Source organism: Melitaea cinxia, chromosome 3, assembly GCF_905220565.1.
Source record: "Melitaea cinxia chromosome 3, ilMelCinx1.1, whole genome shotgun sequence".
Taxonomy (NCBI): Eukaryota; Metazoa; Arthropoda; class Insecta; order Lepidoptera; family Nymphalidae; genus Melitaea; species Melitaea cinxia.
The window spans coordinates 10,316,121-10,341,588 of record NC_059396.1 but is presented as its reverse complement, the minus strand read 5'-3'; the positions used below and the strand labels follow the sequence as shown (position 1 = coordinate 10,341,588).

General features: G+C 31.5%; 1 protein-coding gene across 1 annotated transcript in view; it reads right to left on the bottom strand.

Moving 5' to 3' along the window:
* Positions 1–25,468, bottom strand: part of LOC123669779 (trissin receptor-like) — a 45,744-nt gene that overhangs the window by 3,137 nt on the left and 17,139 nt on the right. The window contains exons 3-5 of the mRNA XM_045603370.1: positions 24,662–24,821; positions 20,923–21,120; positions 4,082–4,240 (exon numbers count right to left, since the gene is read on the bottom strand). Coding sequence (XP_045459326.1) covers positions 4,082–4,240; positions 20,923–21,120; positions 24,662–24,821 — 517 coding nt within the window. The remainder of the gene's footprint in view (positions 1–4,081; positions 4,241–20,922; positions 21,121–24,661; positions 24,822–25,468) is intronic.

Sequence of the window (25,468 nt, the reverse complement as noted above, 5' to 3'; positions counted from 1 at the left end):
AATAAAACAAAAAAAAATTTTTGTTGTTAAATTTGAATATGAATTTGATATTTTTGTCTTTATGTTTGATTTAACAATTTTAACTAGCATGTCTTGTGTAGAAAATTAATACAATTATATTTAAATAAAACTTGTAGTTCGTACAGGATTCAAGTCGTGTGGCATATTTATTGGATCATCAACTTTAATAAAGTTAAGTTAAGCTTATGCAAATTTCAACGAGTATAAATGTCGGATCTCTTCGAGTTGATTTTACTTGGAAAAATTCTACAGAACTTTGGTTTTATATTTCTTTTCTTTAGCTATTTTTACATTCGCATTGCACGGAAAAGCGAATATTATAAGAAAACCTATATACATACAATCATAATGGATATATGCAGAAGAAATCAAATTTTTAAAGATTAAATTACAGTGATTTTAAATATCGGTTTTAGATGTACAAAACATTTTTGCCTTGAATTTATATGTTTTATAAGTTATCATACTTCCAGCTGTCAATACAAACATGAAGTACATAATTAGTTCATAATAAATAATAAGTATTTTACCTTTTGTACACTATTCAGTGTACAAAAAGTCAAATAACGCATAAGACGCAGACCATCACGAATAGCATACCATTTTACATTGGTTATTGCTGGGTTGGATATAATTATTCTAGTAATGAATGTTCAACACCAGTGGATGGGTTTTGTTCGGCATATTTAACATTTGTCAGAACATGTCTGTCCCGAATGGCCGTCGTATTTCTCTAACTAATTTGTTTTGAAGAAAGGCTAATTGTTATGCTAGTGCCTTAAAAGGTTGAAAGATTACATATTTATTTAACGGCAAACGCATTTTTTGCAAATAATATAATCCAATAAGCGTGATTAGCTTGGTATAAATGAATATAGTATCGATCCTCTACTATTATGTGGTTGAGTTATTGGACAAGCTATTCTCAGCATCTTTTTAACGTCGCTACGACAGTGCTACCTCTTTTTTGCCTATTTGTGAGAATCTACGCAATCGAAGCAGGTGTCGAAAGATTGTACGTATCGTTAAATTGTGACAAGTTTCAACATGACTTAAATATACACATATATTATATTCAATTCTCTCAAACGTTTAAGCAAATTTTTGACAAATAAAATCAGGCAACTAAATTAGTAGCAATAACCAAACTCTGCGTAGAAGGAGAATTTGCCGTAAAAAAAAAAAAAAAAAAAAAAAAACTATAATGCAATAGGTTCTTCAAGTTCAGTGGTCTCATGGAAGTCACCTTTACCTTTCGGAATGTTCTGATATGAAAGTTACTGAGTGTTTACTCTCGTGGAAGCGAATAGGACCCTTGGGCCTTACTTAAAAGTTACCGTTATATCGTATTTTACGTGATGTTACTGTGTAAATTGGCTTCAGATATTATTTTTCGGGGCAGAAACTATTTTAGGATTTTTTTGCACATGGTGAGCAGTAGATTTTAATTAGAGTTCTGCTTGTTTATTTATACAAATGGTTAAAGTATTAACATGTATTTCTTGTAATTCCTTGTTATTTCTTCACATTTACAATTCAGTTATCATAAATAGTGGAATACTTTCGTCATAAATATCTAACTCGCACATGTTCGCATATGTGATAAAAGTAATATTCAACATAATTGTGTTTGCTCGCAAACGAAAAAAAAACCGACTTCAATTACATTGACAAGTAATACAACGTAGATCGACGAAAAAATAGTCAAGCAACTACGCGTTATCAAAGATTACTCAAAAATTAGTTATCAGATCTCGATAAAATTTATATGTGACCACATGATAAACATCAGCTTTCGATTAAATTAAAAATTATCAAAATCGATACACCCAGTAAAAAGTTATTACGGATTTTCGAGAGTTTCCCTCGATTTCTATGGGATTCCATCATCAGATCCTGGTTTCCTTATCATGGTACCAAACTAGGGATATCCCCTTTCCAACAAAAAAAGAATTAACATAATCGGTATATCCAATAGAAAGTTATGCGGTATAATACAACGTAGGTCGACGAAAAAAGCGTCAAGTAAAAACGCATTATTAGATATAACTCGAAAAGTAGTTGTTAGATCTCAAATAAATTTAAAGTGGACCAATTGGCACACACCACCTTTCGATTACAACAAAATTTGTCGAAATCGGTCTACCCGGTCAAAAGTTCTGATGTAACATACATAAAAAAAAAATACAGTCGAATTGAGAACCTCCTCCTTTTTTGGAAGTCGGTTAAAAATCATAAATGTCTAGAATATCTTCCCAACACCGTGTTACCTGTCACATACAACTTAAGTATCATTAAAATTATTAGTCAAGTGCACACCAACCTAGACTTCACCTTTGCTTTCCATCAAGAGTGGCTGCTAAACTTACTTTCGCATAAAAATCACGTTGCTACTGTTTGCAGGAGTACATATAAAGATTAAAGAAAACAATATAGTGAGGTGTCATGTTTAATAGGTTTTGAATGTATCACGGTGCTTTTAATAAAAATGTATACACGTGACTTTTTAACAAAGATGACTACAAAGGTAAATATTATTTATTAGACAGCACATAATCATAGGGGTTGTTTATAATTATAACAATACTCCTCAAGTTTTATTTTATTGTTCATTTCATTGTAAAAAAATACAATATTTTTTTACATTAGCTAAAAAAGGTAAAAAGCTAGAAATGGTAAGAAAACAAAACAATACATCGTCAGTAGATTTGGATATCACTGAGATCATTATTGGTGTAATTACTTTTTTCAAAACTGGAGGAATAATGTAATCCTAAAAATTGCCTAGAACAGGCCCGACGGCGTTATTTGTTAATTTAAGTACTTTATATAAATTAATGTATATAACCAAGTTCGATTTTCCTTGATAAAATTTTGTGATAAATTATTCTTAGGTGATTATTAGCCAAATCTTCAGACAATATCATGAGACGTGTGTAAGAGGACTTACGCATATTGATATGGACAATTTTATCAAAAGGACCAAATCCTAGTTCAAACCATAGTGGTAAATCTCCTCCTCCTCCGCCTCATTACACATTATACTTTTTACTTTACAATTCTTTATTAAATTACTCTATGTGGTACAATAAAGAATAAATAATTTAAAAAAAAAAATGCATTATCTGCTCCATTTCTATTCCACGTTTGCTCTGATTTTGCGTTAGCTGTGTGTGTGGGTATAGGTGAAGCAGCGGGGTTGCTTTGCCAAAGCCCTTTTTTAAATATTGTGTTTTAGCTCTAAATTATTCAGAATTTAATAAATCCTGTAATCGTCGAATCAAATACATCAAACATATTAACAAGTAATAATAAGATAAATAACTTTAGTAGCTTTATAAAATAACTTTATACCATCAGACACATATAGAGACTTAATAAACAATTCACGAGCAAAATATTAAAAGATGAGAGTCAAAAGAATGTAGCATGATCAAGGACCGTGTGCTAACTCACAAATTCAGAGTTTATTACGTGAAAGAGAAACGAAATCGTATTATGTACGCGTAATAAATTATTATGGTGTAGAATAATTTAGGACTATACATTTTTGGATTATTTGACTAAATAGCACAATCTTTTATTCATCATTCATATGCACTTTGCTTATGATAGTACATCGGTTTAATCTCTAAAATGTCGTTTATATTAGAAATCACAATACTAACTAACGCGATGAAATAATCATACACTATGCCTACATTTTTTTTATTTTTTATTTTAAGCGTTTTGTATTTGCTTTTCTACTACCAATAATTGAGTAATATTTAAAATTTAAGATAAAAATCTAAACATTATTTTTATTCATATTTTCAATGTATGTATGTGTTTATTTTGTTAAGTGTTCGATCTAACTATGTAATCAGCTGGTTCGATTGTTAAATAATTAATTTTATAGTTAATAAAAAAGATTTATAAATCTTTTTATTAAAGAAAATTACTGGGCATAAGATCTTGTTGTAATTTACGAGAGTGGAGCTGTAATCATAAAAAGGTTATCCAGTAAGGCAATTCAAGTGAAGCGAAGTTATCTTGGTGATAAATATAATGCTTTTTATACATTAATTTCTGATGTGCCTACTAGTGATCTTTGGGTTTCGCTGCCTTGTGCAGACTTGTCCACGCGTGGGCATTGTGTTGAGCAGCACTGAGTTTGACCAAGCTGTCCAAGCCCGTGTGAACTTTGCCACAATCCTACTGCAATTCTTGTGTAGAGTACCTGTTGACAAAATTTATTTATTTATAACAAATGAAAAATAAATGTAATACATATTCACGTAAGTGTGTATCAAGTGGTAAATTTATTGGCAAGAATATTAAGCGCTGACCTTCAACCTGCGGCAACGAATTATGTCTCTTTATTAGTATAAATGAGGGACAGGGTTGAGGTATGTATTGGTTGGAGGATTATATTGTTGTTACGTCAGTCACATTTCGAATTAAAAATGATCCGTGTCGAAACATATAACACCCAGTCCGTTTTTAGAAATAATAATGTTAAATAAGTGTTTAAATTTCACTTACTTTTTAATTTTTTCGTAATTAAAATAATACAAAATATTTGCATCAAAATGTTATTTTAAATTTTTATCGACCGTATCTTATGCGTTACTACGACAACGCTATCTCAGTAGCACGGCTTGAATTTATTCGCACACTCACATCTCACTCACGCTAGGACGAGTTAAACGAGAGTATATAGATTATTTCCATTGTTTGTTTATTTTTTATTTTATGTATTGTAGTAAGAAAAAAGTAGTAACCTTTAATCTAACAATACAAAGCAGTACTTAGTATAGTAATTTCATTTATTTATACTAACTGACCCAGCAAACTTTGTTTTGGCACATATATTATTAACCCCCTTAATCCCCCCTTTAACTTAGGCTAGTAAAAAAATAGATGTTGGCCGATTCTCAGAACTATCTGATATGCTCACAAAATTTCATAAAAATCAGTCAAGCCGTTTCGGATGAGTATCGGTAAGTAACATTATGACACGAGAATTTTATATATAAGGATTTCATTTATTTTTATTTTATTATTCCCACAGAAAATTAATATGATATTGAATAATAAGTTAATACATTACATGAGTTTTAAAAAATTTATAGCCTATGTATTATTCTAATGTAAAAGCTTTTTTATTTAAATTTTAACATCCATAGGTTCTTGAGTGCCCATGACTTTTTTTATTTAAATTTTAATTTTCAAGCATTGAGGCGTATTATTTTCAACATTGCATTCGAATTACGAACAAAAGCTTATTTTCTCTATTTCTGAAAACTGACCGTGAGAGATATATATAATTTATATAATAATAATAATTAGAATAATTATTAGAATTAAATTAAATAATAATAACTAGAATAATCATTTACGACTATGGTTTTTTTTTCAATCTATAAGCTATATTATTGTAAACTTTCATTAAAATCCATTCGGTAGTTTTTGCGTGAAAGAGGAACAAACATCCATACATCGGCACATCCATACATACAAACTTTCGCGTTTATAATATTAGTAGGATTACTGAACGCTTTATTGCGCACAACAAACAACAAATAGTAATTATATTTTGATCACTAAAAGCGATTAATTTAAGTTGTCATGTGTTAAATGTTACAAAATTTATATAATGTTTATATCTGAGTTCAGTATTAGTAGTAAATAAAATTGATATTACCGTCCGATCGCGGTATAATAAAAGTTCGAGCTCCTTACAAGTTCAAATTTCACTTTGAAACCAACATCGGTAAATAACAATCTTCCTTCAACAAATAAAATGTCGCTACCTTGTTTTCGATAACCCTGCACTGTTACAGTTTGGAATAAAACGACAAAGACATTAGATTGAATAAATTAGGCGCCTAAGATATAATAATATCTTAGGCGCCTAAGGAAGTTTCTCTTCAAAAAGTGTGTGCGTGAAATTTACACGCGGCGGAAGTTCTTCTGAAAAGTAACCTGAGAACCTTAACCGAAACTATAACACCTACAAACTTGAAATTTGGCAGGTAGGTTTCTTATAGGGCGTAAACATTTGCTAAGAACGGATTTTACGAAACTCGACCCCCAAGGGGATAAAACAGGGGTTTGAAGTTTGTATGAAAGTCCTATGTTTTTGAAGTAAGAGAGTTGAAATTTAAAATGTATGCTATATAGATGATGAGAAGGTATCCAAATAATGTATCTTTAGAAATCAACTCCCTTTTGGGGTTAAAATGGGGGATGGTAGGTTGACTCACTCATCACGAAATCGCCGAAACTATAACACCTAAAATCTTGGAATTTGGCAGATAAGCTCCTTATAGGTCGTAGACATTCGTTAAGAACGGATTTTACGAAATTCGACCCCTAAGGGGATAAAACAGGGGTTGGAAGTTTGTATGAAAGTCCTATGTTTTTGAAGTAAGAGAGTTGAAATTTAAAATGTATGCTTTATAGATGGTAAGGAAGTGTCCAAATAATACATCGTAATCTATATATATAAAAGAGAAAGGTCACTGACTCACTCATCACGAGAACTCAAAAACCGCCGGATGGTTCATCCATCCAAGATTGGCAAAGATGAAATTTGGCAAGGAGGTAGATTATAGTTAGTAGACGTTCGCTAGGAACTTCCACCGCTAAGGAGGTTTAATTGGGGTTGAAAGTTTGTATGAAACATATGCAGCAGCTATAAGTTCGTCTGATAGGTTATTTATTCTGCAGCCTGAAAATAAAACTAAAAATGCGGTGTATAAAAAAGTTTTATAAAAATAACTATTAAATTATACCAAATTGTGCTTTTGATAACGTTACTCAGAGTGATAAGCACGTGACTGAAATAAAAAAAAATTGCATTAAGCATCCTAATAGTAATGCATATCTTCATAACCACGCGGACATAGTAGCGGGCAACAGTTAGTGTATTATAAAACAAAGTCTCCAAAAGCGTATGTGATCGATTCCCTCAAAATCTACTGAACAGATTTTCATGCGGTTTCACCAATGGAGAGAGGGCTTCAAGAGGAAGGTTTACGGAACGGCTAAGCCGATTTTGATGAGAGTTTCACTGGAAGTTTGCCGGGAAAACTTTGTGACAAACTGATTTAAACGCGGGCGAAGCCGCGGGCACAGCTAGTCTTATATATAAAATTCTCGTGTCACAATGTTAGTTAACATACTCCTCCGAAACGGCTGGACCGATCTTTATGAAATTTTGTGTGCATATCGGGTAAGTCTGAGAATTGGCCGACGTCTATTTTTCATACCCCTCAGTTATAAGGTTAAGGGGGGCTAATAACATATATGGCAAAACAACGTTTGCGGGGTTAGCTAGTAATGTATATATTTTTATTGTATTCTATCTCATTCTCATATTTATGTGTTTGTTTCTTTATCGTGACGCATTTTCGATTCATCAAGTTTCAAATCTTGTTGTTCTAAAAATGTTTCATTACAAAAATCGTTAAAATTATTGTACTGTTCCCCAATCCTAAAAAAAAATAGTATGTCAGTAAAAAAAAATAAAAAATCCTTAAAAACTGGAAATTACAGTATACAGTTAGTTACAGTGAGAATATCTTTCAAACAATAGTTAGATTTTTTTTTAATATACATTAAAATATTGAAATGTTGTTTTTAACGTTTAGAAACAGGTTGTACGTTAAAATTTTAGTACCCGGATGACGGAGCTTAGCTCGGTTCTATTTTGGTAAACCATGTTTTTTGGAAATTTTATTTAAATACGAATTTCATAGTGATGAAATATCTATATAAATAAAAATCAATGTTGCTAAGCGCATAACTCGAGAATGGCTCGACCAATTCAGATATTTTTTTTTTATGTTCCTTGAGGCCCACAGAAGGTTTAAATACTGAAAAAAAAAAATACTACTAACTTTTGACAGAACGAAGTCTCTCCTCTCAGCTACTAAATAATATTTTTCGATCTTATCGACATAATAATAAAAAAGTATGAACTGGTTATTTGAATAAAAAAGCATGAATGTAATTAGAAAAATAGGGAAATAAACCGATCTAAACAAACATGTGGATTTGAACTGGAGTGTCAAAATTTACCTTCGTATTCTAATGATATTGTAGCAGTTTTTCATTGGCTAAAAAATGAATCCTAGCCAGATCGCTTAATTCCCTCTTAAACCCCCCGCATACTAAATTTCATGAAAATTGTTGGAACCATTGTAATCTGAATCTCGGAATATATATATATATATATATATATATATATATATATATATATATATATATATATATATATATATATATATATATATCCGGAACAATTCTAATATATATAAGAATTGCTCGTTTAAAGGTATAAGATAGATAGATTAATGCTTTCAATCCTGAAAAGAAATCAATTTACTTGAATTCTCAAGAGGATCAAAAGGTTCTATTATACAGTGTGCTTTATCTAACGTATTGTATAACGTTGACTTAGGCTCACCATCCGGAGAGGGATACAGATAAGATTTTCTTGATAACTCAGATTGCTTAAGAAAAACTTTTAATTTTATTTACAGCATATTATTTTTTTATATATCATATAGTATAATTTCCTTTTGTTATTAATGATAGAATATCCACCTAGTTTGTAAAGAGTTTATGTAAAAATTATCTTTAACAGGAAAATTCACATGTAAAGGGAATATTCGAAACAGATAAAATAAAGTAATTTTTTTATGTTAATCGGTTTTATTACAATAAAAATGATGTACTTAGGCTATGTACTAAAAGCTAAAAAATAATTCGGTAAGTCCTAGCTACCAGATTGCACCAATCTTCTCATCAATCTGGGGTATTGATCACACAAATACAAAATCGTTGGGCGTCGCGTATCCAGTAAACATTATGATAGAAATTTCACGTGCCCAATATATATATACATATATATATATATTGGGCACGTGATATATATATATATATATACATAGACATATACAGTCGAATTGACTAACTTCCTCCTTTTTTGAAGTCAGTTTAAAATCGGTACACCCAGTGAAAAATTATAATGCCTTATATGCCTATAAAAATAATAATCATAAAGCAACTTAAGAACGTCCTCCTTTGTAAGAAAAAAAAGCAAGGCAATCCGTTGCAAGTAAGTATTACAACAGTAAAAAAGTACTAAGTTAATACAAAGGTCTTTTGAAGTGAGCTCACCATTAACCGTCTACTTGCCTCTTTCTATATCGACTTTATAAGAGATCGTTCCTTTGGCTGAATCTGAGATGTCTTGAGAGTCTATTTATCTTCGTTTGCTTCTCAAAGGCAAGTTATACAGTAGTGACATGGAAGGTAACAAAAACCTTTATTAACCGCGTTAGCGTAGCGGTACGTTCAATTTTAAGTTATAATTATACAAGCGTTCTCTTCATATCAAGCTGATTTAATACTATTTGTTTAATAAATTATTTAACAAAAATGCTGGCTAAAGTTTAAGCTCAAGAGGTTTACCAACACATGAATAAATAATTAGGTATATTATTAAAAATGGTATCTTTTATGATATACATATATATATTTGAAATATGCTTAACACATACGAGTACATGCAGTCGTCTGCTGCTAAGGTAAGTTAATGCTTATATAGTAGGTGACAGTCGACTAAAATACATAATTACAATTTTTTTAATAATATTAATCACTTCAGTCTAATACAGTCCACTGCTGGACATAGGCCTCCACAAGTTTGCACCAAACATTATGACCTCCTACGCTGGGCAGGCCAGTAGATGACCGCAGGGCTGATTCTGTCGCACCGATGACGCTGCTGCCTATCTTCGGCCTGTGTATTTGAAAGCCAGCAGTTGGGTGGTTATCCCGCCATCGGTCCGCTTTTTAAGTTCCAAAGAGGTAGTGAAACCGTGTTTTCCCTTAGTCGCCTCTTACGACACCCGCGGGAAGAGAGGGGGTGGCTATATTATTTACAGCGCATGTATTATTTATTATCTTACAATTTATTCGTGTAAACTTAGTTATTTGATATCAATAATTTGACCATTTTGAGAGAAATATAAGGTAATAATATACGATTTTTTCATTTCATTGCGAAAGCAACTACATGCTTAGATAGGCGTGCGACCAGCACATTTTTATATCACAGATATAAGTATAGTTTTTTGGTGTAATCATTCTGCACATAGAATGTATTGTTGATATGTTTGACGATACTTCTTCAAATTGAAATTCAATGTTATTTTATTTTATGCATCATCCATAGTAGTTGATGCGGTACCGCACAGGTTTGACCCTTGCACATGACAAATATTTGTATGGGCTATACATACATATATTTATCATATCTAGCCGGTGTTTCCGGAGCCCTAAAACATAATTAAAATGTTTGTGGAAGGTTTTTGAGCGTTAAAATTTTATTTAATTGTAAGTGTCGCAAAGAAAGTTCTAAGTATCAGCCAGTACATTTAATAAAAATCATCATGAAGATATAGTTTTAATTATCTTCCTCGAATTGTAATATATAAATTGGATGTTTTATCTAAATAACGATCTGATATCTTTAGTAAAAAGCTGAGACTACAATTACGACATCAATATAAATTGAATAAAATAAATTGGAACATCTGGGACATTTGAACCTTCATCTCAGACGAACTTCGTTCGATTACCAACCCACTACAAAAATCGAGTGCCATCCTTGCCAAAATATCCTTCCATACATTCATCGATGATAGGTTCGATTAGTACATCGTACCTTAACAATACTCCTATCAAATAAACCGTAATAATAGGCTTTATTTGATTTGGAATTTTTTTAATTATAGTCCTAAAGGGTCATCTATGCATAGAATTGCATTTAGGTGGTTATCGAAGATCGTTCTTCTTCTTTGTCCTATCTTTTTGCAACCACCTGATACTATAAAGACAAATTCAAGCCAAGAGCCACTTAGTGTTGTCTCAATATTTCTAGACCACGCGCTGATCAGTGATGCAGGTACAGTTTGCTGTTTCTGAATTGTATTATACACAACAATCATAAATCGCAAGTCTCCAGATAAGTATTATTTTAAAATACCACAACAACAGATATCTCATAATTTCCAGATATTAACATTTAAATTTAAAACATAAGTTCCTTGTTACGAGCAGCGCTTTGACAATATTATCATTTAAAGTACTTTCTTTCCACTCAGTAATATATTTGTATGTAAGTAATCAGTAAACGAACTAGCACGTATTTTATGTTAATTGACATGTATCCTATATAGTACGAGAACGAATCACATTAGCTTGATTCAAATAATTTTAATTTGACTTTTGAAAACCAAAATAAAGAGACAAGCATTTTAATTTTGATTTCAAAAACGGTAGGGCAGACTCGTATTAATATTATTTTCAAAACATATCCTTTTGCATATCCGAATTCCATGACAATTTATTCTTAAAACTCAAAGCACAAACTTAAAGCTCGGGACAAATCCCCGCGATTATTGAAGCGCTTTATTGTAATTATATTTTTAATTTATTTTTATGTCACTAGGTCGACAAACAAGCGTACGGCTCACCTGATGGTAAGCGATTACCGTAACTTATAGACACCTGCAACACCAGAAACATCGCAAGCGCGTTGCCGACCCAATCCCCAATCCCCCAGGAGCTCTGGTCACCTTACTCAGCAACAGGAACACAATACTGCTTGAAAACAGTATTATTTTGCTGTGATCTTCTGTAAGGTCGAGGTACTACCCCAGTCGGGCTGCTCCAGATTTTGAGCAGGAAATTCCTGCTGTGCCCTACCTCAGTTATTCTCATTATATCTCATATGAGTTTAAATTAAAAATAAATATAAGTAAAAACTGCACTTTTTATCTACAAAAATAATTTAATATATTCCTATATAATATTCTCCCCTTATTGTTTCATCACCTAAGCATTAAAATTTCTTATACCTACCTAAGATATACATATAATTATTCTTCCTTACTAAAAAGACTCGAGTAAAGTGTTATATTTACTTTTGGACCACAGGCCTAACAACAAATAATTTTCAAACAAATTTTTATCTCAATCATTTTCCTTATGTACATTTCAAAAGAGCCCCTCTGGCAAAATTTCACGTGCTTTGATTCAATAGACTTGGCTTTGAGGAATGATTCAGTCAATCAAAACACCTTATTAAATATGTATAATAAGTACAAAGACCCTAACAGAAAGGATCTTGCATCAAGGTTTTTAGAAAATGTATTTCCTTTGGGAAATTATCCATCCCACTCCTTGAAAAAACCTCGCTCTTAATGTTAGTATCGGCTGAAACTTAATATATAAAGTAATTAATTTTATAACTCAATATATTGACAGCTTTACATGTGAAGGGCTGCCAACTGTCTGTGATCTCTTCAGTGGCGTAGCGTGGTTGTCGGCCGCCCGGGGCGGAAGAAAATTTTGCCGCCCTCTCATTTAGGTATTTCAATTTAACGTATACTATACATTACATATATTATTATAGAGAACTTTTTGGCAAGAACAGTCATCATTAATTTTCACTGTACGGGTTATATCTATACATATATATAAATAAATAAAATTGGAGTGTCTATTTGTAACATTCAAATAACCGCTTTTTAAATGTATATGAATGGATACAATACACCATGTATATATAATATATAATACCAATATTAAACCTATTAATGTATCAATATTTTAATGAATAAATAAGTAATTAATGATAATAAAATAAATAAATGAAATTATTTATCATGTTTAAGAATTTCTTGTCCGTTTAAACGTAGATAAATTAATTTGTAAGATATTCATTTTGTTATACATAATTTTCTTGATGTAAATACGTTGTAGTTTTCATAGACTTTTATACTCAATAAATGCCGTTGGTTTGATTTAAATTTTGATCTTACTACCTAAAGCATCGTCTTCGTAATGCAGCTGACAGTGCTTGAGCTCTTTGTTCCAGAGCGGGTTGAAAACTAATATCTAATAGGGAACTATTTCATAATTTTTGTTAACGTTGACCTTGTATAATAGATGTAGACTTTAAAACTTTAAGCTTTTATCAGATTTTTTTTCGAGATTAATGTAGACTTCAAGAGAAAAATTTACGTTTTAAGATCAAACAGAAATAATTTGTGGTAAATAATCAAAGAATATAAATTAATTAAATGGCAGTAAGGTTTATATATTCAATTATTTTTTAAATCTGCTCAATAGGTAGGTAACATTTATAATTATAAACGTAAAAATTAGAAATTAACTTAGATATAAAAACGTTATTGCGTAATTTAGAACACAGTTTTGGAATTTAATTAAATCTTCAAATACATGTTCAAATTAATAAAAACGGAATAAACACGAGTGCACTTTTTTTCTATGGAACTTGAATTATTTTTGGTCTATGGAATATTTTCCAGTTAAACATCTCCGATTTCACAAATACAATTTTTATTCACACTGATTTATTTAACCAACTTCAAAAAAAGAGGAGGTTACTCAATTCGACCGTATTATATATATATATTTTTTTAATGTATGTTTGGGGATAACTCCGTCATTTATGAACCGATTTTGATAATTATTTTTTTGTTGGAAAGAAAATATTTCCTAGTTTTCCTATCCTAGTTTGGTAGCATGATAAGGAAAGCAGGATCTGATGATGGGATCCCAGAGAAATCGGGGGAAACTCTCAAAAACCCGCATAACTTTTTACTGAGTGTACCGATTTTGATGATTTTTAATTTAATCGAAAGCCGATGTTTATCATGTGGTCACATTTAAATTTCATCGAGATCTGATTACAAATTTTAGAGTAATCTTTGATAATGCGTATTTACTTGACAATTTTTTCGTCTGCCTTCATTGTGTTACTTGTCGATATAATTGAAGTTGGTTTTTTTGTACTATCAATGTTAATGTAACTCTTATAAAGCCTGAACCGTGTAGAACGGAAGTTCACTGAAAATTTCAAATTATTTTTGCTTATGTAACTGACATAGAATTACAGTTCTATCAGTTGTCACCGATGCCGAGATTACTAAATCTCAGGTTTTCATATCGTATATAAATAAATTTGGAGTGTCTGTTTGTAATATTAAAATAACCACTTTTTACTAAATGCCTGTGGATGTAGGTATACACGTTACGTGTACCAAACCATATACCACCATATACCAAAATAACATTTTTTACAATTTTTGTCTGTCTGTCTGTTTGTACTGGATAATAAGACGGCTGAATCGATTTTGACGGGATTTTTACTGGCTGATAGCTGATGTAATAAGGAGTATTTTAGGCTACTTTTATTTTAGAAATTTATTTATTTTATAGCTCTCTGAACTAAACAATAATTTTTTGTTAAATTCCACGCGAACGAAGTCGCGGGCACAGCTGATATAAAATATATAGTTGATAATAAAATTTTACTTGCATCTGACTTGTCAGAACTGAAGTATCAGATTTAAATTGTTGAAACTACGTACCCATGTGTATGTTAAAATTGAGTATGAGATATGTTACAATTTTTCTATTAATAATAAATCGTAGTAGCAATAAGTACATTATTATTATATAAACATTATTTAAGCAAACAGCTTTATTAACCCTGCGTTGAAAAATACTTTACCTTTTAACGTTTAACGATATTAATGTAAAACAAACATTTATACTCCCAAAACAAATCATAACAAGTAAGAAGGTTTGTTGTTGTTGACTTGAGGAATTAAATTCTGCTTTTCGAATTTCGTAATGATGTAAATATTTATATCGACACTTTGCCATTTCAAATGTTATGAAAATCCCATATTTCGTGGTATAAATAATTAAGCGTTTGCTTTTCATAAGTAAAACAAGGTAAAAAAAAATAACGAAATTGTGTCAAAAGTTACATATTACAATAAAAGTCGTTTTACCTGTGAAACGAAAAACTTTTTTATTTTTTTGGTATAGTATATAATGTTAACGTATATGCTGAACACAGGAGGCATAACTGACTGTTCATATAGTAAATCCAAGCCAAATCCTCAATGTTTAGTATTTCTTTGTCAATAACTCAAGCTACGCTCGACAGGTAAGCTAAAATTTTCAAACAAAACCGACATATTTTAATAGTTATCTGTCAGTTCTCAATGGAGTGGCTTTTTACACATCTTTTCACAATCGGCCATTGTATTGGAAGAAAGAATTAATACAGTTGAAAATATAATTTTATTCTTTTTGCAGCTGGTTAAATAATGTATACAAATTAAGTTATAGCATTAATGAAAAACTTAATGAGTGCGTATACGCATTAAGGTACGCATATATTTATTTAATGAAATACTAGCGACCCGCTCCGGCTTCGCGCGGGTGTGATTCTGATACTAAATATAAAATCAAAATCGGTTCACCCAGTATAAAGATATACGGATTTTTAAGGGTTTCCTCTCGATTTCTCTGGGATATCATCATCAGATCCTGGTTTTCTTATCATGGTACTACACCAAGGATATCTACTTTCCAACAAAAAAAGAATTATCAAAATCGGTTCATAAACGACGAAGTTATCCCCGAACGTACATTAATATATATAGATAGATATAGATAGTAACCTCTTCCTTTTTTGAAGTCGGTTAAAGTAAATATTTGTAATGTAAGCGCAAAAAATGTGTTTATTTACGACATCAAATTAGAAACCTCTAAAACTATCAGTATTCCTCTACTATATTATGCATGTATTATACCTACATATTAATAACCCGAGAGCCCGTGAGGGCCAGACCTTCATCATTTTATAAAAGCTGAAAGTTTCTCAGCGCATGCTCCCAACACAGGTTGAAGCAATGGCCAAATATGAAGTTTAACTCATGGTTACTGTGGTACCTATTAGAAGATTTTTCTTCAGTAGTCGACTAATTTCGATAGCTCCAATCCTGATCTAGACAAACATTTAGGTTGGCCGTGGATTTGCCGCCTTTGATACCTAGTATCTGCCAAAGTATTTGCAATGTAAGCGCAAATTATTTGTATGGCTATTGTTTCTATCGGCGTTGGGAGCGTGCACTGAGAAATTTTCAGCTTTTATGAAATAACGAAACTCTGGCCCTCCTCGGCTCTCAGTCTTCATAACCTTCATTTCCTTCATTTCTTTCGTCATAACCTTCCTCTGGAATTACTACATTATTTACAATTCATAACTTAAGAACTAAATATTTAAAGATAGTTATGGTACAAATCATGTCCACGTGGGATGGTGCCATGACTGCTAGTATTAAGTATCACTTGATTTATTAAAATCAATATTTGATTCCGTCTTGTTCGGTTGTATTTATATTGGAAATGAAATAAAGTAAGTTTTATAAAATTGTATTTTTCATATACGAGTATTAGTAACCCAATATTATATGCGCATGTTAGATCTTCATAATTTAATTATCCCTTTTATAATTGACCAAAAGACATTTAAAAGGGTTTTCCTTTCGGGTTTCAGTCATATTCTGTATATACAATAACCGATACATATTATTTATTTCAAATATAAATCTTTCTGTATACAAAACAATACACCTTTATATTACAAACTAGTTATCTTTCTAACACAACGCGAAAAAAGGTATAAGTAACCTTTTTATGTCAGTAGACAACAAAAAAAGGCTTTAGATTTTTATTTGTCTTTTATAAGAGTCAGACATAAGCTTTTCGTTTTTGACGACTAAAGCTGAGTGAACCTCTTCATTTTTAACAAGATTTTTATCTTATATAAACTTTTTGAAGAATGTTTTCGTTATTTTTCAGTATCAAGGATGGAGTCTAGTTTTAATGGAAGCTGCAATTTTACAATAATTTTATAAAATCAGACTGTAAATGTATTTATGAAATTTTTTTTCGCCAATATTCTTTCTCAATAAACATTATTTTCAACACGAAAAACTATTTATTTCAAGACGACGTGTGCGTGTAATTGTGAAAGTAAATGCATTTTTCCCTAATGTGAAAGCTCACTACAAAAATTTGTATTGATCTAACTGTATTTTTTATTCTAAATAACATATAAATTCCTAAAACAAAAACAAATAATCCTTTTTTTTAAATTTACCAGTGCATACCGAACGTCATGGCAATAAAAAAATAATCGTGAACTAGGGTTTTAAATCACAAAATTGACATTGAGTAGTTAAATTCCATTCCATATGAATAATTTGTAGCTTTGAAATGTTCACACACCCGTAGCGAGCACATAGTTATCAGAAAATAAAATTTTAAACAGATTAAAAATTGCGCATGTATCATTTATACGAGCCAACAGGCACGTAAAGATTATGTTCAGTAACATATTATGCGTATTTGTTCCCATTATTAGAATATGGGTATTTTCAGGTTAGTAGTGTGAATTTTTTTTTTCACGTAAGTTAAATTTTATTGTAAAGAATTCAAAGACACGTTTTATGACACTACACAGCTATTAAACCTTAAAAACGATCGATGTAATCTAGTATTTTTTTAACCCGTTATTAAAGTTCAGCCGCTGTAATTTTTTGAAACAACAAATAGTGTGGCCACCAAAAAGCGGACACCGTGGCTTATGGACACCTGCATAAGAAGCGAGTTGCCGACCTTACCCCCGACACCTTTAACTTACCTTACCACAAGAACAAAAAAACAACTTGAATGCAGTATTATTTTATTGTTGTCATCTGTGTGGTTACGATAATTCTCTAGTGTGCTGCTAAAAATATTACATATTATTATTCCTAATATGGGACGAAGCTAGCATATTAACGCATGTATATATATATAATTATAAAATTGTTTATAATGAAAAGTGAAACTTCTCTGCACTCCTGACGATGAGGGGATGGTACCACCGAGCATTTCCAAGTGCGAGCACACGATGCGCTTTGAGCAAAGTGCCATTCGTCGTGTTCTGTATTCCCTCGACGTCAAGAAGTCCAGTGGTCCTAATGATATTCCGGCCCTCGTACTTAAGACGTGTGCTCCTGAATTGACTTCAATTCTAACGCGTTTATTCTCACTTTCTTACACCACTGGTATAGTACCGTCTTCGTGGAAAGTAGCAATTTTGCACCCTATCCCCAAAAAGGGTGACCGCACAGATCCATCTAACTACCGGCCAATTGCGATTACCTCCTTGCTGTCTAAGGTGATGGAGCGGGTTATTAACAATCAGCTCCTTGGTTACCTAAGGAAGATTGCCAGCTAATAAGCGACCGACAATACGGATTTCGTCGTGGTCGCAGTGCTGGTGTCCTTCTAGTGTTTATAAAAGATACAGTCGACATCTGCATATAAATGAAATATTGGCCTAATTTTATTATACCCATATTTATATAAGTATGTGTATAAAAACAATTATTTAAAATGTTTCAGTACCAATAATACACTACTAATTTTGTCTAGTTTTAATATTTTATTTACTATTTAACGGTAATAGGATGTGTCATAATTATTTCGTTTTAACAAAATATGAACTAAATATACGTATGAGATAATTGCATTTCTGTAAAATCGACAAAAAATATGTTTCTAACTTGAAGATCAGTTACATTTTTTAAATTATTACATTTACATAATTTTTCTTATAGCAACCATAATGCATAGCATATTGCGTGAAAATTTCATTTTAATATCGTCAGTTAGGTATTCAGAGACTTAATAATAACGTCTAGTTAGTAATCTTTAACAAAAGGATATTATTGGAAAACAAAATCGATACGAAGATGATTGATAAAATTCGCCATAATAAACATGTTTTGTTTTGGATTACAGAGTCCTCCCATATTTTTTCCAATTTTCCTAATTACATTTTGATTGCCATGATCATAAAGGAAATAAAAATGATACGCTTTCAGGCGTGAATTATGTGTTTGTACAAAAATGACAGAGCTAAAAACAATGTTGTCTTGTTCAAAAATGAATTTGTTTTCTTTCAACGTAAGATTTAGTCAGACTTAATACAAGGTGCATCAATTGGTGAAAAAGGAAAACCAAATCGTTTTTAAATAATGCGTCAATCATGCGATAAATTTTATTTTAATGTATACCTTTTACTGATTTTAAACACATATTTTCAGTTACTTTTAAGTACTTGTCGTAAGTGACTAATTTTGAATACTCGAATACTTAGATACAAAGTCAAAATACCAAAATCATAATATTATGCTGAATACCGCACATTTGGTTGCTGTTAAGTCAGATAACAAATATTAAATAACTTTTTAGCCAAATAACACACCCTCAAAAAATTGTACTTTAGATAGGTACTATTTTTTGGTAGGCTCTAGAAGCACCCCAACACGAAATCTCAAAAACCCAATAAAGATTAAGCAAAATATCTGTATCGTCTATATAAACTTATCTGTGTTATCTTAGTTGCTGGGGCCATTAAGCTAACGTGTCGCAGACGACACGAACACGAACAAGCACAGGTAATGCAAGCATTATTGTTATTCGAAAACTAAGTCAATGTATTAACGTTTTCGAGAAAAATTCGTCTGACTTTTATAAAAAAAAGTTGCTTTTCACAATGCGGTCTGCGCGACAATTTTCCAACGTTCATTAATTAGTCCGTGTAAATATTGCAAACCCAAAAGTTTGGTAAAAGGGAGAGTTGCTGTTATTTTTTCAGCCTAAACTTTACCCTTAATATCCCCCACTACCTGGATTAACATTCGTTAAAAGTTAATTATATAATCATAATTATATTTTACTAAGTCTGTGTAGTTGGCTTGATACTAGTTCTGGGTGAATCTACGACTTTTTTCAATTATCCGAATAAGCACTGCTTAGTACTGTTTCGTATATTCATAAGTAAATGGGGGATTTTTTCACTGAACTGAATTATTAAACTTATTATTCTTTTATAAATTTTGATAGGACAGCAGAAAATATCCTTTTCTAAATCTGAAGGAGCCGGACTGGATAAGTATCTCAACCTTACAGAAGCTCACAAACAAATACTACTGCTCTCATGTAGTGCCTATTGTATTCCTGTGATGAGTATCATAACAGGAGCTCCTGGGGAGAGTAAAAGGTAGGGTCATCGTGCTTGCAATGCTTGTGGTAGAACAAGCGACTATAGCCTACGCCGCATGTCCTACGGTAACCGCTTACGATCAGTTGGGTCGTACGCTTGCTCGCCGCCTTTAAAACGTAAAAAATTAAAATAAATGAAAAAATGGATTTAATATAAAAAAATTGTCTTTAAAGACAATAAAGACCTGTGGACTATTTTAGTTTACGGAAGGCTGACGGTGCACAATCAAAGAAATCGTACGAAAATTTATTCGGTGTTTGCGTAGCGGTCCGGTGTAAGCATTCCATATACAATATCCTTACGCAGTACCATTCAGCACCGTTGCAAGACAAACCTCATAATAATGGTAATATAATAGTCAGTATTGTGTTACACCTAGAGATGGACTTGGTGGTAGTGAAACTGTGTTATACCTTAATGGCTTAATCACCTCTTACGAAACTCATGGGAAGAGAGGGGGTGGCCATATTCTTTACTGCCGTAACCACACAGCATACAGTTATAAATAAAAAAGGGAAATCGAAAATATTCGAAATATAACATAATTTTAGGTAGTAAATAAAAAATAACTATAATATAACAATAAAGACGACCACCAAACACCATTATGAAATGATATATTTATTTTTTACCTACGTAGTTTTGCATACAACAAATGCCTGAAAAAAAATGGCTTATAACGAAACATGCATTTTTTAAATATTGCAAACACGTTTGTATCTATTATTATTTAGTGTACCGTTTCACTAATTTCATAACACGTGAGTATTTCTAAATTATTCATTTTAAATTAAACTTTTAATTTATTCCAAGCAGAGAGGATTAATATTCTTGTAAAGTTTGCTAAAAGTATTCTCGAAAGGATTCGTTAGATAAATTAGTACTGAGCTTACCGTCATCACTAATAGTGGTGTCACGTAGAGAAGACCGAAGTTAACCATGTCAAATATTTCCGAGTTGAATTTCATTCGATGTTGAATGCAGATCGTCTCTATGTGGCCGTCTCCTAAGTCATTAGTGATTGTCTCCACAAATATGAATTTAGGAGCACTGTAAGCGGCGCTGGTTATCCACACGCCGAGAATCACCAACTGTAAGAAAACACAATACAGAATAGCAAATTATTCAATTGGTAATGGACATTGTTTTTACTTAAATACTACAAATACTATGCATATAATAAATTGAATATACCCATTTCACATTTCAGTTAATAATCAAACGAAATATTTAGCATAATATTACTGTTCATACTCGAGTCTTTAACGCCTAAGAAAACGACAAGGAAGGAAAGAAAGAAAACAAACAATATTTTATTGTATTAAGTGACCTAAATTACAGTTTATAACAGCGACTACTAATAGTAGGAGAGCGGAAGTACAGACAAATTTCACCCATCTGCTTATGCATGATAATTATTTTATATTTATATTATTATAACAGGAAAATAATAGTAACAGTCAAGAATTTTACAGCTAGCTTTGCCGTGATTTATATTAACATACTCAAGAAGAAAATTATAAAGTAATAATAATTATTTATTTTTCAAAAAAAAAAGATTTACATTAGTACTAAGATGTAGTTATAGAGCAATTTCACAGTAATTATATTTAGGATACCTCTGCTGCCATACTAGAAAAACCTGTGTAGCGGCAATAAGACAAGCTAAAAAAGTAGTTATTTTTTTTTAATTTTAATATTTTACTATTGCCTGAAAAAACTCTTGTTAATTCTGTTATAGATAATCCTCAGTGATAAGATAGGTCCTAAGTGGCAATAAAATTTACGAATAAACGTAGTTCGAAACGTTTTAGTGTTGGAGTATATTGCATAATTTCTGCGCCTATTTAGTATTTCCGGTGTATGTATATTTTACTTCGGAATGTTGTTTCAGGATAACATCTAGTAAGAATAATTATCGAGCTGTAATAACCTCACAGTACTTATTTATATAGTTCATTCTTTGGATAAAGAAGTGACTTCAATGTTGCTTTTGATACTCGACCCCATGATACAAAGCAATATGAAATATGATATTGACAAAAAGTTTTATATATTATTTTTAAAATAATCGGTTCAACAACATTTCAAAGATCTCTAAAACAGTAAGTTAACTTCCGAATTCTGCTTGATTAATCATAAGTATTCCACCTAAAATTAGGGTTACGTTCTATGGTAATATTCATGTATTTGACAATATCTGCTCGCTCAATAAACCTTTTACGCAAAGTACAGTTTGAGACTTGTAAACTGTTGAAGATCTTAATTTACTTGAAACTGACAAAAACAGAGTAAAGACATTTAAGCACAAAGTAATTGTGCACGGGTGGTGACTATACGAATGTCGGGGCAAAGAGGATTAGCAAATCATTTAATTTTAATCCACTAAGCAGATGAGTGAAGATCTCATTTAGTTCGTATCTTGGACTAAAAAAAATGTAACAGGTGAGTGCTAAACTGCAGTAGAGTCTGGCGACCGGTGGCGAGATTAATTCCGAACACTTTTTGAAATAGAACAAGCCTTTTGTGCAAGGAGGCAAAGACGCTTTATATTCTACTTATTATCATACAATTAAATAAGGTTACTGCAAAAGCTATAATTTATGTATTAATAATATATCAACATTGCTCATTTATTTCTTTGAACGGCTCTTTATCTTTGACAAAAATTAAATCATAACATCAACAATATCCTGATTACAACCTACGCTAAAATAAAGCCAATAACCACGTTTTCAAATAATTCTGCAGTTCCCTATTTTATTTCATTCATTTGTTCGCTTGCATTATTTTTAAAGTATTAAAAAGTGCTGCTAAGAAAATTACTTAAGAATAGAAAACTGTAGCTAAACTTGCAACATCTGTTGCAAAATGAGAGATTGTAAGAAAGCAAACTTTAAAAAAAATGTGGAGACGAATTCGATATTGAAGACGCGTCATAACATCCGTTGTCGTTATTATTAAATAAAACTACACAAAATTTACCACTGATGACTACACTGTAATTAACACAGCTCGATTTTGTTTGCACAAATAATATAATGATAATTGTTTCCTTTCTGATCCTACGTCGGCACTGGCGATTAAGGTGTATTGGATGTTTTTAAGATTGGTTAGTTTAAGAGTATAGTTATTTTGTTATGATCAATGGGGCTCACATAGTCGCTAAGCGACCAAAGCCTCTTACATTATACAAATAAAGATTAAAAAAAAAATAAAAAAAAAATAATGATAATTGTTTACATTGATTAATAGATTTGGCGTTCTACATAAATAGTTAAAAATAAATTTATCTTTTAGTAAATTGCAAGTGCTGTAATGAATAGATTGTTCAAGTATTCAGGAAATTGATTTCAGATTCATCTCTGGTACTGTTCTAGATACCTAATTCTTAAAACAAATTACCATCGTAAAGCACGGAGGTATTATTTAATACGGGTTGTAACCAAAGCAAAGTTAGCTGACCTAAATTATTTACTATAATGAAATTGTGCCGATAAAATTATGCTAATTTTATTAACTTGCTTTTATATGCAATGCGGATTTCATTTAACTGAAAATCATTGATAAAACTATTCATTGACATTATTATTGCGTCCATCTACATTATAAATAAAATAATGTATACATATAATATATATACAAAGATACAAAACGTAACAAAAAAAAAACGAAGATACAAACATAACGCATGTTTCGTAAGAGAAGAACAGGAAATCTTATGTAACAGTTTTATATATTTAATACTCGTATATTAAGTAAGTTGATAAAAAAATCAAGCTTATTCACAACACTGCTCTTCTACGGAATAACCAATTTACATACATATTGTGATTTTTTCACGTGTAGTCTACACGTTGTAGACTTCTTTATGTTTCCCTTTTAGGAACTCAAGGTGAATTATTAGCACATTGAAACTACGATTTAGTTAAAAATGTCGTGTAGAAAATCCCGTGACAATAGTTTAAAAAAATTGTGGAATTACATATTTTTAATATTCGTATGATATCATATATGCATATTTATAAAAATACTACTATTTTTATTATACTTTTTGGTCTGTAATATCCCACTGTTGGGCATATGCTTCTTTCCCGATATAGGAGATGGATCAGAGTTTAATCCACCACGCTGCTCCTGGCGGATATCTTCCCTACTATGAGTAACGATTGCTATCAGGTGTACATGATAACAACCGGGACCGACGGCTTAACGTGCTCTCCAAGGCACGGTGGGGTCCCACAACCCCAAATATATATTATATAGTGAAGAGAATTCAGTTACATCTCTTTGTATATTTCTGAAATGTGTATTTAAAATTATCCATACATCTTGTGATCTATATAGAGCTATTAACAGCTGGGCTTTCATTTGTTCCCATACGTTTATTATGCTTAGACAGACCAGTTTCTATACACATCTTCGCATATCGATGCACGGTGGGGAGACCCACAAGAACTGCAAAAACACCCAGACCACGGCCAACATCTGTATGGCCAAAACAAATGTTTGTCATGTGCGGGGATCGAACCCGCAACCGCTTACGCAACAGCCACAAACTAGTGTGTGACCGTTGCGCCAAAAATTACTATCAAGAATAAGTACTACTAAGAAGTATACAAGTTCTCTTACCCTCAATCTAGTCGATGTGAGTATCTGTTTACACGTTATAGGATGTATGATGGCGAAATATCTCTCCGTACAAATCACCACTAGGATGAAAATCGATGCAGTGTAACTCAGTGAATGCACAAACTGATACATCTTGCAGAGAAAGTCGCCGAACACCCAGCTGAAATAAAATATAAGGTCATATCTTCTGTTGTACTCACAAAACCTGCTTCAAATAAATAGCATCATAATAATTTTCAACTTGATAGCTCAATCGTTGAATATATATAATAATACGTCGTGGAATATAGGGGAGAGATCACATGAAAGGGACACAGGATCACATGAAATTAAAACTAATTTCGAATCACCACCATATTTGTTGTGCACTATACTGCACCAATGCAATATCTTTTCACTCCTAACTTTACGCTTTTATCAATTCAAAGATAGTTGTGCTGAGCTCGCCATGTTTTTGCACTTTAAAGTAGTTCTATATTACCACTGCAAAGTGTTCTTTCAAATGTTGTAAGCTGCTGTCTTTTTGATTAGCTTTTATTGTGATCGGCTTCATTCATAAATATACTAGAACAAATTTAGGTACAACATTTATGAAAAGGACGAAAGAAATGGTTATCAAAGGGACATACTAAGTAACTGATACTTTAAAAACTTACTTTAGAGACCTATTTTAATCTTTTAATTAGATGTATCTAATATACTTACACTTAAAAAACCTACTTAAAAATTTGTTCTGTTGATGCACATAAAAATAAGAAGGCATAAAAATAATAAAAAAATTCACACTTTGTGAATGCTTTAAATAGG